Below are 15,077 nucleotides of genomic sequence, written 5' to 3' on the forward strand. Positions count from 1 at the left end.
GCTTTAAAAACTTTGGGTCTACTAGACCCAATTTGAGTCACACGACTTGAAAACTATAGGGCATAGACAATTTTTATTCTTGGAGGAAACTGGGTATCTTGACCCATCTGAGTCTGGGACAGTTTTGGAAGAGACTCAGCCTTGGTCACCCTAATGGATCACCCTCTTCGAGAGAGGGGTAGGGGGAGTACAACCCTTTTTGCTCTTGCTTGATCTATCAGCAGTTTTCAATACCATTAACCACAGTGTTCTCCTGGACCGTCTCCATCAGTTGGGAGTTAGTAGCACTGTTTTAAAGGTAAAGGTAAAGGGACCCCTGACCATTAGGCCCAGTAGGGGTTGCGGCACTCATCTCGCTTTATTGGCCGAGGGAGCCGGCGTACAGCTTCCAGGTCATGTGGTCAGCATGACTAAGCCGCTTCTGGCGAACCAGAGCAGCGCATGGGAACACCGTTTACCTTCCCGCCGGAGTGGTACCTATTTATCTACTTGCACTTTGGCGTGCTTTTGAACTGCTAGGTTGGCAGGAGCAGGGACCGAGCAACGGGAGCTCACCCCATCGTGGGTATTCGAACCGCCGACCTTCTGATCGGCAAGTCCTAGGCTCTGTGGTTTAACCCAGCACTGTTTTACAATAGTTCAAATCTTAGTTATGGAGCCCATTGGAGAGAATGGCATTGAGTGATTATGTATCTAACCTCTGTCACTTGTGCTATGGGGTGCCATATAGAAATATTTAAATTCTATTTAATATTAGCATACAGGTGCCTACTTTAACAACTATACGAAGCCACTAGAGGTGGATGTTGGGATATTAGGGGCATGGCACTGTGATGACACCCAGCTCTGTTGCATCTGAGGTTGCATTCACAAGGCAATTTACTTCATTTCCACAATGTTTTCCTAACTGCTTTCCCCTCACATTATATTTGAGCTTTCATGTGATATAAAAGCCACTTCAGGAACAATAGTGGAATATTGCCCAAGTTTAGCACACACTTTCACATTTTTTGCAAATGGATTTTTTCCCCCCCTGGAAGCAAATGACAAGGAAATGAGCACTAAACTAGCATTCAGCTTGCACATGATAGTTCCAGAAGTGGCTTTTATGCTGTGTGTGAAAACAGCCTGAAAAGGTAAGACTGTTTTGAACCGATGCCTGGATGCAGTGTTAGGCTACATGAAGGCCCAAAAAATAGAATTGATCTTGGAAAAATGGAGACTCTGTGACGAGTTGGGGACTCTACAAGCTCCTGACATGATTGCATTGCCCCTGAAGCAACAGGTAAATAGTTCGTACTTATTATCAAACAAGATCAATTCACCAACTATACCCTTTCCTGGACAGGGCTTGTTTTGCCAATATGATTCATATATTAGTAACTTCACCATTGGACTGGAGTAGAGTAATGTGGTCTTAGAATCATAAAAATTGTAGAGTTACCTGGTCACCTAGTCAAAACCTCTGAAATGCAAGAATATTTTGCCCAATGTGGGTTTTGAACCCAGAACCCTGAGATTAAGAGTCTCATGCTCTACCAACTGAGCTATCCCAGGTCTATGTGGGGGTTCACCTGAAAGCGCTCTGGAAGACGCAGCTGTTACAGAACACTGAGGCCAGATTGTTGAGTGGAGGACCTGGATCATATTGCTGAGAGATCAGCACTAGCTGCTGATTAGCTACTGGGCTATGTTGAGGGTTTGTTACTCACATACAAAGCCCTGAACAACTCGAGACCAGACTACCTGAAACAGCGCCTTTCCCTGTATACCCCTGCAAGGTCACTTGGATCATCTGGGGAAATTTTACTCATGGCATTACACCCTACAGAATATCCAGGGTGATCACATGGAAATGGGCATTTTCTGTCATTGCCCCTTCCCCCTGCCAGACTTGAAGTCTCATCTATCAATTACTTCAGATGCATTGTTAAGACATCTTTTTCCTCCAAGTATTCCCTGACATATAAGATTGGGCTCTGTTATCACTAAATTTCTGACTTCGGGCGTACTGTTCTAGTGTTTGTGTTTCTGTACGACACTAACCAATTTAAATATTAAGCAGTTTAGAAACGCTTTGGAATGAATAAATAAAATAAACATTTTGCCCAATACGGACAAAACTTTAGGTTGAGCTGATGCTATTCTGCACTTTTCTGTAGATAACAGCTGCAACATATGGAAAAAGGTGTTAGCAAAACTGCAAAAGTCTCATTCATGTAAACACATTAGCATTCTACTGTATATAAATGCCCAAGCCCCGAATCAAACTGAGCCCTGGAAATTGTACATGGAGAGATTTTATGTAAGTCACTCTCTAGAACCAGCAGTCTGTTTAGGCACACCCACATCAAGAACATCTTTTTCAAAAACTATTTTTAATAGTTAAGAAGGCATGTACTTTACTCTTCCACAGTTGTTGCCTAATGGACTCTTCCATGCCTATTTTACATATTTTTACATTCCATGCAGGATCTATTCACCAGCCTTCTACACATATGAAAATCAAGAAGGATTCATAAATCTACACCCACTTTAAACACAACAGAAACACTTTTCAGGACATGCCTTCACCAAACTGATGCCTTCCTAATTTTTTGGTATTAGCTGGCTGATGTGGTTTGTAATCCAAAACAGCTGAAGGGCACCGGGTTTTAGAAAAACTCTGGGCTCCTCCAGGAGGAAGGGCAATATATAAACTGAATATATATAATATATACACATATGCATGCACATACACACACATTTTCCATTCATGCTTTTCTTGACTTTATAAAGTTAATGAAGCTTATAAAAGACGGCAGGATATTTACTGATTCCATTAACAATAATTCAAAAATTCCCATCTTGCTGAATGTCAAGTAGGTAAGAATAGCTCTGTTTGCAGAAAATATTAGCATGGCGTTTAAAGAGCAACTCACTTTCCCAAAAATTGACATATTTGAAAAGCTGACAAGGCAAGCAGGCAATTAACTTCAAACAACAATAATTAAGAGTGATAAAGGGAGTAATTACTATTTTCATCTATATCTAGCGAACATCACACACTGCATTTGTTATAAGTCTTGCTACTAGCAGTGCAATAAAGATTATTTAGTCACTTTAAAAAGAATAGTGATATGAATCTATGATATGTTCCTGTGACATCTGATGGGTACATGCAAAGTTCCTTTTAACATAGCTGAAACAAAAATAGACACTGAAGAACACATAACTACTTTCGTGGATTTGGACACATAGTAACATTAAATCAAGCCAAAGTTTATTAGTAAATAAACAGAGCATTTTGCTTGTAAAGAATTTTAATGCGGTCATCACAACATGGTGGTTTTGTCTTATGATTAACCAAGGTCAGACTCCTTGAACCAGGATTTCACTCTCATTTTATTTAAAGTAGCCCATACAGCTTGCTCTGTTAAAAAAATTACAGTGCCAAGGCTTAATGGACTAATTTTACCTTAGTAACTGATCTGAGTAATAATAAAATAACAAATGTGAGCAATAGCATGTGGAATCCTTCCAACACTTTGCAGGTAACGGTGCCTATCTCATATTTCCTGCACAGGGCACAATCAAAACCACTGACCACTGAACTGACCCATCATGCCATGACACATAAAACAAATGTCATATAGAACCTAGAGATATTGGGTGATATCCAACATTCACTTGTGATCAGAGCAGGTCCATTGATTTCAGTTGTTTCACTGATTCTATGACTTACTAGGGTGATCATCCAATTCTTCTAGAGATAATTCTGATGTAGCACACTGTGGATCCTATGTCTCTCTAGTTTTAAGCCAACCAGTTCAACAAACTAATGGTCTAAGTGTGTTGGGGAATGGGATATTTGGATAGAGACATGCTGTCTCAGAACAGATGAGGGGTCTTTAGGAATTTGTTCCTGCAGCATTGGCTCAGTAGCATGTGTTGCATGTTCACCAAAAGGATCAGGGAATTGGTGATGGAGAAGATCTTTACCTGAGAACTTGGGAAAGCCATTGCCAGTTAGAGTAGACAATATGGAAGTAATAAACAAATAGTCTGATTTGGTATAAGGCAGCTTCCTACATTCCTAAGTGATACTCCTCTGCAATTTCAGAATTATGGTCCAAAAAGTTGCCACAACTGGCCAACAGTACATGGAACACTGACAATTCCCAAAACTAATTATTACAGTTCGAGCGAGAGACACAGATGATGGTAGGGTTATGACTACTTAGCCCCTAATTAAATCAATTGACTAAGTGCATCCTACTGTGCTATTGTGGAACTAATATATCTAAACTACAGTGGTACCACCATTTAAGAACAGTCCGGTTTAAGAACGATTCGGTTTACAAACTCCGCAAAACCAGAAATAGAGTCCTGGTTTGAGAACTTTACTTCAGTCTAAGAACGGAAGCCAAACGGTGGGAGGGAATCGGCGGCGGGAGGCCTCATTAGGGAAAGTGTGCCTCGGTTTATGAATGGTTTTGGTTTAAGAATAGACTTCCGGAATGGATTAAGTTCGTAAACCGAGGTACCACTGTACTTGTTAAGGGTTGCTCTGTCTTCCCCATCTATTTACTCATCATTCAATTTTACTGTCTAGAATTTTAAAACTTTTATTTGAGTAAAAGAGATATATCGATTATTTTGAAGAGTTGTATGTATGGGGCAAGGGAGATCATTTCACCAGCAATTTGACCTGAATATGGATTCTCTTTGACTTTGCTCCAAATGCACAGGAGTAAACCATAAAGGAACATCATAGGACCAAAAAAAAAAGCATCCTTTTCTTCATCCCACTTATTCTCCCTACCACTATTCAAAAATCCTGAGAAGCTGCACATCCTGTGAAAGAACTAGAGGGTGTAAGGAAGCAGAGAGCTAAAAATGAACTGCATTTGAAAGGCTGATATACAGGTTGTTGTTTTAAATAGAGGAACTCATTCAACTAAGACTGCAATCACCACCCCACTTATCTGGAAGTAAGCTCCGTTTAATAAAACAGGATTTACTTCTGAGCAGCCATGGTTACGCTTGTGCTGTTATTAAGGAACAAGCATCACTGGAGCCAATGGGCTCTCTTCTCAGAAGTAAAACCCATTAAGTTCAACAGGGCTTGGTTCCAGGTATTCTTGTGGACAGGACTGCAGCCATGGGCATAGCCAGGACTTATGTAGGGGGGGGACCATAGCTGTCAACTTTCCCCCTTTCTTGCGAGGAATCCTATTCAGAATAAGGGAATTTCCCTTTTAAAAAAGGGGAAAGTTGACAGCTTGGGGGGGGGCAGGTAGCCAGGATTTATGTTGCGGGTGCAAAACACCCAAATGTCATCATCCTCTATCTGGCTCTGTCTAGCAGACTTGTAATGAAATGTCTCAACAACAGTTATTTCAAATTATTTCTTTAGACCCCCCCCCCAACAAAAAAAAAAGCACTCAGAAAAATCTGTCAAAATCTTTCTACAATTTCTACTTTTAGTTATTTTTATTTATTTATTTACTGGGGGGAGTGACAGCTGACCCCTGTACCCCACCCCCCACCCCCAGGATTGCCCATGATTGCAACCTAAATATGCTGAGCTGCAACATGCACTGGTTCAAAACTACATAATGCAAAATGATTTTGTGGCTGAATGTCGCGGTAGTAGCCAAGGGGTGGGGGTGGGCAGGGAGGCACTTGCCCCCTCCTAAATAAAGTAAATCAATAAAAGTACTTAACTGAGGTTCCCCCCACCCCAACATGAAGCCTGCCCCCCTCCCCAACATAAATCCTGGCTACACCCATGCTGATTGCCGTCTCATCAGCCACGCAGAGGCGGCTCGGGGAGAAGAGTTTAAGAGCGGAGAGCATAGATCAGAGAGGAAAGGGTTAAGTCATCCCCCCTCCCCCCCACCCCGCGCTCTGCTTTTTGCACGCTCACAGGATCCTCCCTCGAGTTCTACGTCCGAGGAAAAATACGCGCAACCGCGCGCTGGGTCCAGTTGGAACCGGGAGCGACCCAAGAAAGAGGACCTCTTCCAAGCCTCCAACTTTTCTTCACAGTTCGCCTCCTCTGTCTCTCTCGTGAAAGGAACCCAACATGCACATTGCTGACGCTCCCTATAATGTACCACAACGGGAAGCTTTGTTTCCTTCGCGGGGGGGGGGGGCGGGGGGGCGGGGGGGGTCCCACCTTAACCCTGAGCCACAAATGAGAAATAAAAAACGCCACAAGAAACAAACGCTGGCCAACTCTCTGCGCTCTTGGACGCGTCGCTTATCCGTCCCCCTGGCGCAACTTTCTTCAAGTTCCGGGAATAATAATAATAATAATAATAATAATAATAATAATAATGCATAACCCGAGGTACCACTGTAATAATAATAATAATACGGCCAGGCACTATTTCGGCCAAGACGCGGGAGGATGGAGAGGCGAAGTTGCCCAAGCCAACCCCAGCTGAGGCGCGCCGGCTCTGGAGCGGGTTGTTTGCGCGGCAAAAGAAAGAGGGAAAGAAGGTGGCTGGTTTGAAAGGATTGTGTGGGGGGTGGAGGGAAGGGGTGAGGGGGTGGGAGGCGCGCCGCCGGGGGGGTGAGAAGCAAAACGGTACTTGCCCAAGTGGGGACGAGGAGGCTGTCCGGGCGCTCGAGCTGTGGCTGAGGAGACGGCTTCCCCGCCACGTTCATCTCCTCCCATGCAGCTAGATTAGTCCGTTCTGAATGGCGAACTCCGCGACGCGCATTTAATAAATCCCCGCGAGCCGCGAGAGAGCGAGTGCGCGCTCACTCCCGGAGCAGCAGCCCCGCAGGCGGCGGTTCTTTTGAGGCAGAGCAGCAGCAGCAGCAGCTGCAACAACAACAACAATAACAGAGCCAAGGCGGGAAAGCACCCAGTGGAGGAGCCGAACGGGGAAAGACGTGTGCTGCTTTCCGCGCTGGCGCTGAGTCGAGGGGCCAAAGCTCTCGCTCCTTTTGGCTCTGCTCGCTGGCTGAAGGCGCGGAGGAGAGGGCGGGAAGAGGGAGCGGGAGGGTGGCGTTGGCGCGCGGGGCTGAGGGCTGCGTTGGCCCCGAGGCTGCCTGGCTCTCAGTCCGTCCACACGCGCGGGAGGGGAGCGAGAGACTGCGGACGCGTCCCTGTTTTAACTTCGCCGCTGCCTCTCGCTCTCCTCCCTTCAGGAGGGCGCAGCAGCTTCGCGCTCGTTGGCAGCCAAGAGATGCTGGCAGCTCGCTCGCTCGCTCGCTCTCTTTTCCTGGCTCGCTCGCTCTCTTGTCGAGGGTGGGAGGGTGATGTAGGCAGAAATGTGGCCACGCTGGGCGATTTCATAAGTTAGAATCTGTCGGGGATTTTTAAGCCTCCCCACCCTCTCTCCTATCCTCTCACACGCGCCACCCACGAGACGTTGTGGGCATTTAAGAAACAGCCAAAAGCCCACGGTACTGTCTTTTCTTAAGAGCGAAGTTTCAAGCCCTAAGTGTTTGCAAATGGAGTAAAAAAGATCTCTTCGCTGTTTAAAAAGCGTGCTCTTTTCACCACGTGTGGGTCCAGTATTGAGGAAAGAGGTTAGGGGTGGTCTGTGAGAGAGGAGAATGGGATGGACACTTGTTGGATACAGCATTGGGACTTCTCTGTTGAAATAATGAAAAGGAGGGGAGGGGGCGGAGTTAATTCCATGAAGGAAAGGCGGAATATAAATATAAACAAATAATCCATAAAGGCTAAGGAAGAGTTAATCCCTGCCATTTTTTTGAAAGTGCATCATGGGAGAACACAGGTATCCCAACAAAAATGGGTCACTTTTCAGGAGTTCATATGCTCAGCTGAGGGGGTAAACATACACGCTTTTGAGAAGGTGCAGCTTTTACCTGTTCAAAATCCACCCCCAGCTGCTTTTCTGAAAGAAAGCAGTTGGGGGGGGGGGGGGGAGACACAAGTTGAGATGGACGACTTGCAAAGTTTATTTCCAGGATCCAGGAAGTTTATTTCCAGATGACCTCCCTATTCAACATTTGTCCTGATCGACTTGCACAAAGCTTACGCAGAGGTTAGACTATATTCCGTGTCTATTAAGCATTTGTTCTTGAGGTTACTCAACAGTGGACATTTATCTTGATTTGCTTTTGTTGTGCTTACATCTCTCTCCCCCCACCCTTAATGATTTGTTCACCCCACACTTTTCAATGCATTTCCCCATCACTTTCCTAATCGCTAATAGTCAATTAAAAACACTGTGATTAAAAAGTGGACAAGTTTTTCCAGGGTGGCAGAATGCTGCAACCAAGTTGAATTGTGAAAACCTAAAAGTCCTAGCATGCACTTGAATCCCTTCTGCAAAATACTGACAGCCTGAAGGCAGCTATGAGCTTGTCTGTACAGATTTGCACCTGCCTCTCTGCTCAATGCAGTAGCACCTTCTCTATCTCATTGTTGTCCTGGATTCCCCCCACCCCTTATATGCAGGGCTTGGAAAATCTGAAACACCCAGGAATTTCAATTCCTGGATAATTGAGGAGACAGGCAGGTAGGTGCAAGTCCACATTTTGCTCCAGTGTAGACAAAACCCTTCCATGCAAGTCTTTTACTTTCCACAGACTGCAGCTCTTTGTTTCAAGGAAAATGGAGAGAAGTTGCATACAGCTGTGTGTACGTAATGTGTAGTTTGCACCTTAATGGGGCACATTGCCAGTGACAGGGAGAAGTTGCAATTAGGCATCAATACTATGTAATGTTTAAGTTATGGCAACACTGTGTTTTTTTATACAGTATCTGTTTCAGTTATGTAAGAGTTACTAATATACAAACGCAATATAAATAAATAAATATTCTTGTTGCCTTGTAACTTTTGCTGGGCTTTTGTGATACTTCTCATAAGCAAGTATGCATTTCACCATTCCCAACCCGCTGCTCCCTTGGCAAAAAAAGACGACTAGTGCTAATTACTAATAGCACCTTCTGGTTCAAATTATGGAGAACCTCTCTGGGAATATGTCCCCAATCCCAACCCCCAATTTAACGTTAGAGCAGCTTCGTAAGCAATGCAAAACTTAACAGAGCAGCAGCAGCCCTTTCTGCAGATTGGCTGTTCTAAGCTGTGGGATCAGGAGCGACAGGAAATAAGAGGGGAAAGAACAGGCAATGAAAAGCCTCGAGGCAGCAGATTGTTCACGCTGTAGCTGTTGCAGACGGAAGAAATTCCATAGGCTCCTCTACTCTGTCACTTCCTGAGCACTGCAGGGGAAGCAGGCACACATTTCAAGAATCTGTGTGTGCAGGAGGGCAAGCCTATGTAGGAGGGAGTCTCTGAAAGTGCATTTGTACTTATTTCAGAGGAGCAATGATACCAGTGTTTCTATCAAGCAGATATTTTTTTTTAAAAAAAATACTTCCGTGCCTGCAAAACGACTGAAATAATAATTAGCATTTCAGTTCTGATCTGTAAGTAGTATGAGGATCATGTGTATAGTCATGGGACAAAGGGGAAAAGCACAACATGAGTGCTTTTCTTCCTGTACAACAGGTATCTATCAAAAACTCAGGTGCACAGATCTCATGTGCATATATATCTTATTGGCAAGTGGGGTGGGAAGCAGCTGGCATCTCAATCCCCCCCCCCCCATGGCGGGAAGTGCTTCAAGGACACGCAGGAGGACGAGATTTGAAACGAGATCTTGGGAGCCATTCAGTGTTCATGCTGGGACTTAGGGGTGGCTCTTCAGGTCAGCCTCTGGAGTATCAAATGTGGACATGCCTGGCTCCAGCACTGCACTCTTCATCCAAATTTCACACCCAACCACCTTCTAATGCCAATGTTTTGTTTTTGAGGAGTCCAGCATTGCTACGGGCAACAGTTAGTCACTGTTGTCAGGGCTCAGGATGAATGTAACCTTCAGGCAAGTTAGCTGGGTCCTGTGTCTTTTTTGCTTACTTTGTAGCAATCATCACAACTCTCTTTGGGTGGAAGAGTCATTGGGCTGGATCCTTAGTAGAAGAAGAAGAGTTTGGATTTGATATCCCGCTTTATCACTACCCTAAGGAGTCTCAAAGCGGCTAACATTCTCCTTTCCCTTCTTCCCGCACAACAAACACTCTGTGAGGTGAGTGAGGCTGAGAGACTTCAGAGAAGTGTGTCTAGCCCAAGGTCACCCAGCAGCTGCATGCGGAGGAGCGGGGAAGCGAACCCGGTTCACCAGATTACGAGACTACCATTCTTAACCACTACACTACGCTGGCTCTCAGTAGTAGTAGGGAGGGACAGAGGAGGGACAGATCCTCTTAATGGATCCTGGAGGATGGTGCTTGCTGCCCAGAAGCCCAGCTTGGGAGCTGAGAGATCAAAATGCCCCTTACTGATGGCCAGGTGAGGTCTGCCGGAAGTGGTCCATGTCATGTGGGGACCACAACAACAAGTCAGTCCTGGCTGTCAACTGACAGCATATCAGCCAGCAGGTGGGTTGGTACACACCCAATGGTTACACACCCAATGCTGTTCTGATGTACTCAATAAAGTTGTGGCCTAATCTGATCCAGCATGGGACTCCTTGTCTTGAATCACTGCCTGCTCCCACACCACATGGTTTCACTGTGACTGGGTCAGCGGTAGATAATCGATCTTAGTGCAAATGTAAAGATCTCAGCATGCCTGCTCTTCTCAACAAAAAGAAAATGTGCTAGGATATGGATCATGGTATAACGTGAGATGCAATACCCAAAAGACCTGCTCTACAATTTTGAGATGATGCCACAAATCCTTCTCATAACTTTTACGCCAGAAGAAATAAATCCAACACACATGGAAGGCTTTCACAAGTCCAACAACCTAAACAGCAATGATCTATCCATATGTCCTGGAGCTTATGTTTAGGAGCAAAGACATACCCATGTAGGTTTTACGGGAAAATCTAATTAATATGCAGAATCACTGAAGTGTTTATCTGAGCATGCAAAATAGGCACCAGAGAGCCTGCATCTCGTTATGGTTTCTCTTAAAGGGCATAACCATATCTTCATACCTTTTCCTAAACATGCAAATAGACTTTTAAACCTTATTGTGTTTAAATAGCAGGTTAGAGATTACGGTGCTAAAAGTTTCCAAGAGAAGCCCTAACCAAAACCAAAGCCAAACCTCAATGCCTCTGGAGTTGCAAATTTGCTTATATTTCCATAACGGTTATGGTGCTCTTTCCCCAAACTTTTAGGCCTCTGCTGCCTTGTAACATTTCCCTTTTTGCCATTTTATCAGTATGTCATAATTCTTATGAGTAAAAGAAAGAAAAAAACACACGGAAATGTCAATAAAATTTAAATAGGAAAAATAAAGGTCATATTAAATTCTGCTATAATAACAAAGGGCTCCAATGGAAAATGTCTTGGAGATAAGTAGAACAGTAATTAATTTTCTATACTATTTACTTTTTAATTTAAAAACTTCTCAACAGTTGGTCACAAGAAAGGAAAAATAAGAGCAACGTGTGCATGTGTGTGTCCATACACATGCGCACACAGAGAGAATCTTATCTATATCATTTTTAATTAAAATGTTAATACGATTCAGTGAAAATTGGTTTGCATTTCTTATATAGCCTGGAAGCTTCTGACATTTACAGTGTTCAGATTTTACGTGGAAGTTTCCTTAAGTTTCATTCGCTTTACATTCATCCATGCTGGATATAGGTAGCTATATGTAAAAGGAAACAGGAGCAGATAATTTTGCGAAGAGAAACTCTTAAACAGCGGATGAGTAGCAGCTAACAACAAAGAAGTTAAAAAAAAATCTTTACAATATTTAGGGAACTTTCTAAATACTTCTGAATTATTCAAAGGGTAAGTTATTTTCATACAGAAAACCTGTATCATTTATTTTGATAAATGTAAACTCTATGAAATGTCAACAGTAATACTTCAAGGTCTGCACTATAAATATACCTCACTAATGTGGGGCCCAAAACTCCACAGCCTGAAAAGGTTGAATTTCTACTACAATGGTGATTAGGTAGCTTTTAATTTTTGTTACAGATTAATGGATCCTGGGGGTACAGGGAATCGTATATGTGTATTTCAGACTCACTTATAGCAGACTCACGATGCTGTTTTTGTGAGTCTGTCCTCAAAACAGTAATAACTAGAGTGATTTGTATAGTCCTCAGTTTGTCCCACCCTTCTTCTTCCAAGCACTTTTGTTTGTGGGCCTGATTGCACAAACTATTATATTTCCTTTGCTTTATTTCAAGCAACATTCTCTTCTTGTACTGTATCCTGCCCCGCTTGGGTCATGGAATCATAGAATCGTAGAAGCTCAGAGCTGGAAGGGACCAGAATATCATGTAGTCTAACCCCCTGCAATGAAGGAACATGCAGCTGTCCCACAGGAGAATTGAACCTGCAACCTTGGGGTTATCAGCACCATGCTCTGTGCAACAGAGCTATTTGAGGGGAGGGATACAACTGCATACATACTGACAAATCTGTGGTTCATTCAATGAAAGTTGATTAAAACACCTGGGAAAGCTTGTGCAACAAACTCAACTTTAAACATTGGGCTTTTTTGTGGTAAGGTTGGCAACTGAAAAGGGACGCGGGTGGTGCTGTGGGTTAAACCACAGAGCCTAGGACTTGCCAATCAGAAGGTTGGTGTTTCGAATCCCCACGACGGGGTGAGCTCCCGTTGCTTGGTCCCTGCTCCTGCCAACCTAGCAGTTCAAAAACACGTCAAAGTGCAAGTAGATGAATAGGTGGGAAGGTAAATGGCGTTTCTGTGCGCTGCTCTGGTTCGCCAGAAGTGGCTTAGTCATGCTGGCCACATGACCGAGGGAGCTGTACGCCGGCTCCCTCGGCCAATAAAGCGAGATGAGTGCTGCAACCCCAGAGTCGGTCACGACTGGACCTAATGGTCAGGGGTCCCTTTACCTTTACTGGCAACTGAAAAACACACTAGAACAGGGGTCGGCAAAGATTTTGTGGCTTGGCCAGTTCGTGGTCCCACAGATGCCACAGTAGGCCAGAGTGCGCACACACGCATGTTCAAACACTATTTCCAGTGCTCCTTCCGGCATGGAGGAGGCATGCGCAGCTTCCCATTGGCTGCAGGAGCTTCCTGCAGCCAATGGGAAGCTGGCCAGCATCGTGGAACATGGTCCCCGCTCTGCTCCACATCAGTTTAGCGTGGCGCATGGGAGCCGACTGAGGGGGTGGCGGGGGTCCATGGGCCAGTTAAATGACCCCCATGAGCTGCTTGTGGCCCATGGGCCTTAGGTTGCTGACCCCTGCACTAGAAAGTGTGCCTAGGAATTGGATGATGGGAAGTCATATAACCTCTGGACATGTAATCAAGATGAATGAGCATTAAATAATGGCTGTTGAAAAACCTCCATGCAAACAATTCAGAACCGCTATGGACCTCTTTGCAAGCTTTGCACAAACAAATAGGGATCAATCCTCAATAGACAATTCGCTTGGATGAATCTGTCAGTTTCAGTTTCTCAGTCTTAAATTCTGCATGTTTCTGCATCAGTTTGCTTTTCTTAAAAAAAGTTCTCATCAAAACTCATCAGCATTTCAGTTCCCATTTCTCCTGATACAGTATATACATTTGTGTATGCAATTTTGCCTAATTAATATATACATTTTTTGCAGTAATATCCCCTAATTTAACTTTTGTTTTATATGTTCACTAATAGATGCAATTTTCTGCAGGCTTTCTCCTAATATATGCATTTTTTAAAAGTTGGGAACTGCATTGCAGAACTTGGAGAAGAGGAACTTACAAAGGAGGCCTGTGTTTCAGTTTGCTTCTTGTTTTGGGAAGGATCAATTAGGTAGGTTCATATTAAAATGTGAACACCTTGGACCACTCTCCACGTCTGTTCTCTTTGCAAGAGCAATCATGATACTTACATTTGAAACAGCTCCTGCTTGATTAATACAACTGTAAATGTGAACAATTTACAGAAAAGCACCATTTTATTGCTGACTTTTATAGTCTGCAAAATACTGGGTATTTTCTACTTAATGTTAAGCCATGTAGAAAGAGAATAGCAAATAAAAGGAAATGTTCAGTGCCTCTTTAATAATCCCATTCCATTTATCAAAGCCTAGTAGCACACATTATTCTTTCTGATCTTATTGTTCAGTTCTCACACAGTTTTAAAATTCGGGGGGGGGGGATAAGGAATTGGATCAGCATACATTCATTGTATTATAGAATTGCAGAAGCTTTATAAACATGGAATGCATTTTCAGTGGTCTTAGGCTCCTTATTAAACCAATATGGTTTTTCATATGCGTATGAAATTTTGCACAAAGCATCACCTTTGTTAAGGTCCATATCTGATGCCCATATTTGTGAGAAATTCAGTAAAACTGGTCTAGTTACAGAAGTTTAACTTTTTTGCCTAGACAAAAAAAATTCCTTCCAGTAGCACCTTAAAGACCAACTAAGTTAGTTATTGGTATGAGCTTTCGTGTGCATGCACACTTCTTCAGATACACTGAAACAGAAGTTGCCAGATCCTTCTATATAGTGAGAAGGTGGGGAGGGGTATTACTCAGAAGGGTGGTGGGAATGGGTGATTGGCAGATAGCTGTGATGAGCCTGTTGACGACTCTTAACGACTGCAATAGGTTTTGCCTAGAGCACTGATGGCATTCATTCCAAACTGTTGCTGTTGGAGAAAACAGCTAAACCTATCATTTTGGAGGTTGAAATTATTCCAAAAAGCCAAGAACACTGCTGAGGTGTGCCCTTTGTTGGACTGGAAAAAGTCATTGTATCATTGACTTTAAAATGTACCCTACTGAGAGAACAATACTGCAAAATCTATTTTTTTTATTTATTTATCAAATTTACAGCACAAATGAAAGAAGAACTTGAAAGGGAAACGAAGAGCAGGCAGCTCTTCTTAAACTCAAGATGAATTATTTTTTTTAATCAGTATGCAGTTGGGTATGGAGGATTTCTGGATAGAAGCCATCCAAATTTCAGAGAGATGAAACAACAGTGTTTAAAAATTATATCCCCCCCCCCCCCGGACATATAACTTAAATATAAAAGCAGAAGAAGCTAAAAGTCTGAGGTAAAGGTAAAGGGACCCCTGACCATTAGGTCCAGTCGTGG

The 15,077-nt window shown here is 43.5% G+C and overlaps 1 protein-coding gene across 3 annotated transcripts in view; it reads right to left on the minus strand.

Annotated features, from left to right (window-relative positions):
• SNTG2 (syntrophin gamma 2) overlaps positions 1–7,353 on the minus strand; it is a 220,894-nt gene extending 213,541 nt beyond the window's left edge. For 2 of the 3 annotated variants that reach the window (XM_028722423.2, XM_028722422.2), the window contains exon 1: positions 6,586–7,353. In XM_028722423.2, the coding sequence (XP_028578256.2) occupies positions 6,586–6,657 (72 nt within the window). In that variant the 5' untranslated portion in view covers positions 6,658–7,353. The remainder of the gene's footprint in view (positions 1–6,585) is intronic. The other variant, XM_028722424.2, reaches the window with a different exon arrangement.
• Positions 7,354–15,077: the final 7,724 nt, after the last annotated feature.

The sequence above is a fragment of the Podarcis muralis genome, chromosome 3 (assembly GCF_964188315.1).
Source record: "Podarcis muralis chromosome 3, rPodMur119.hap1.1, whole genome shotgun sequence".
NCBI lineage: Eukaryota > Metazoa > Chordata > Lepidosauria > Squamata > Lacertidae > Podarcis > Podarcis muralis.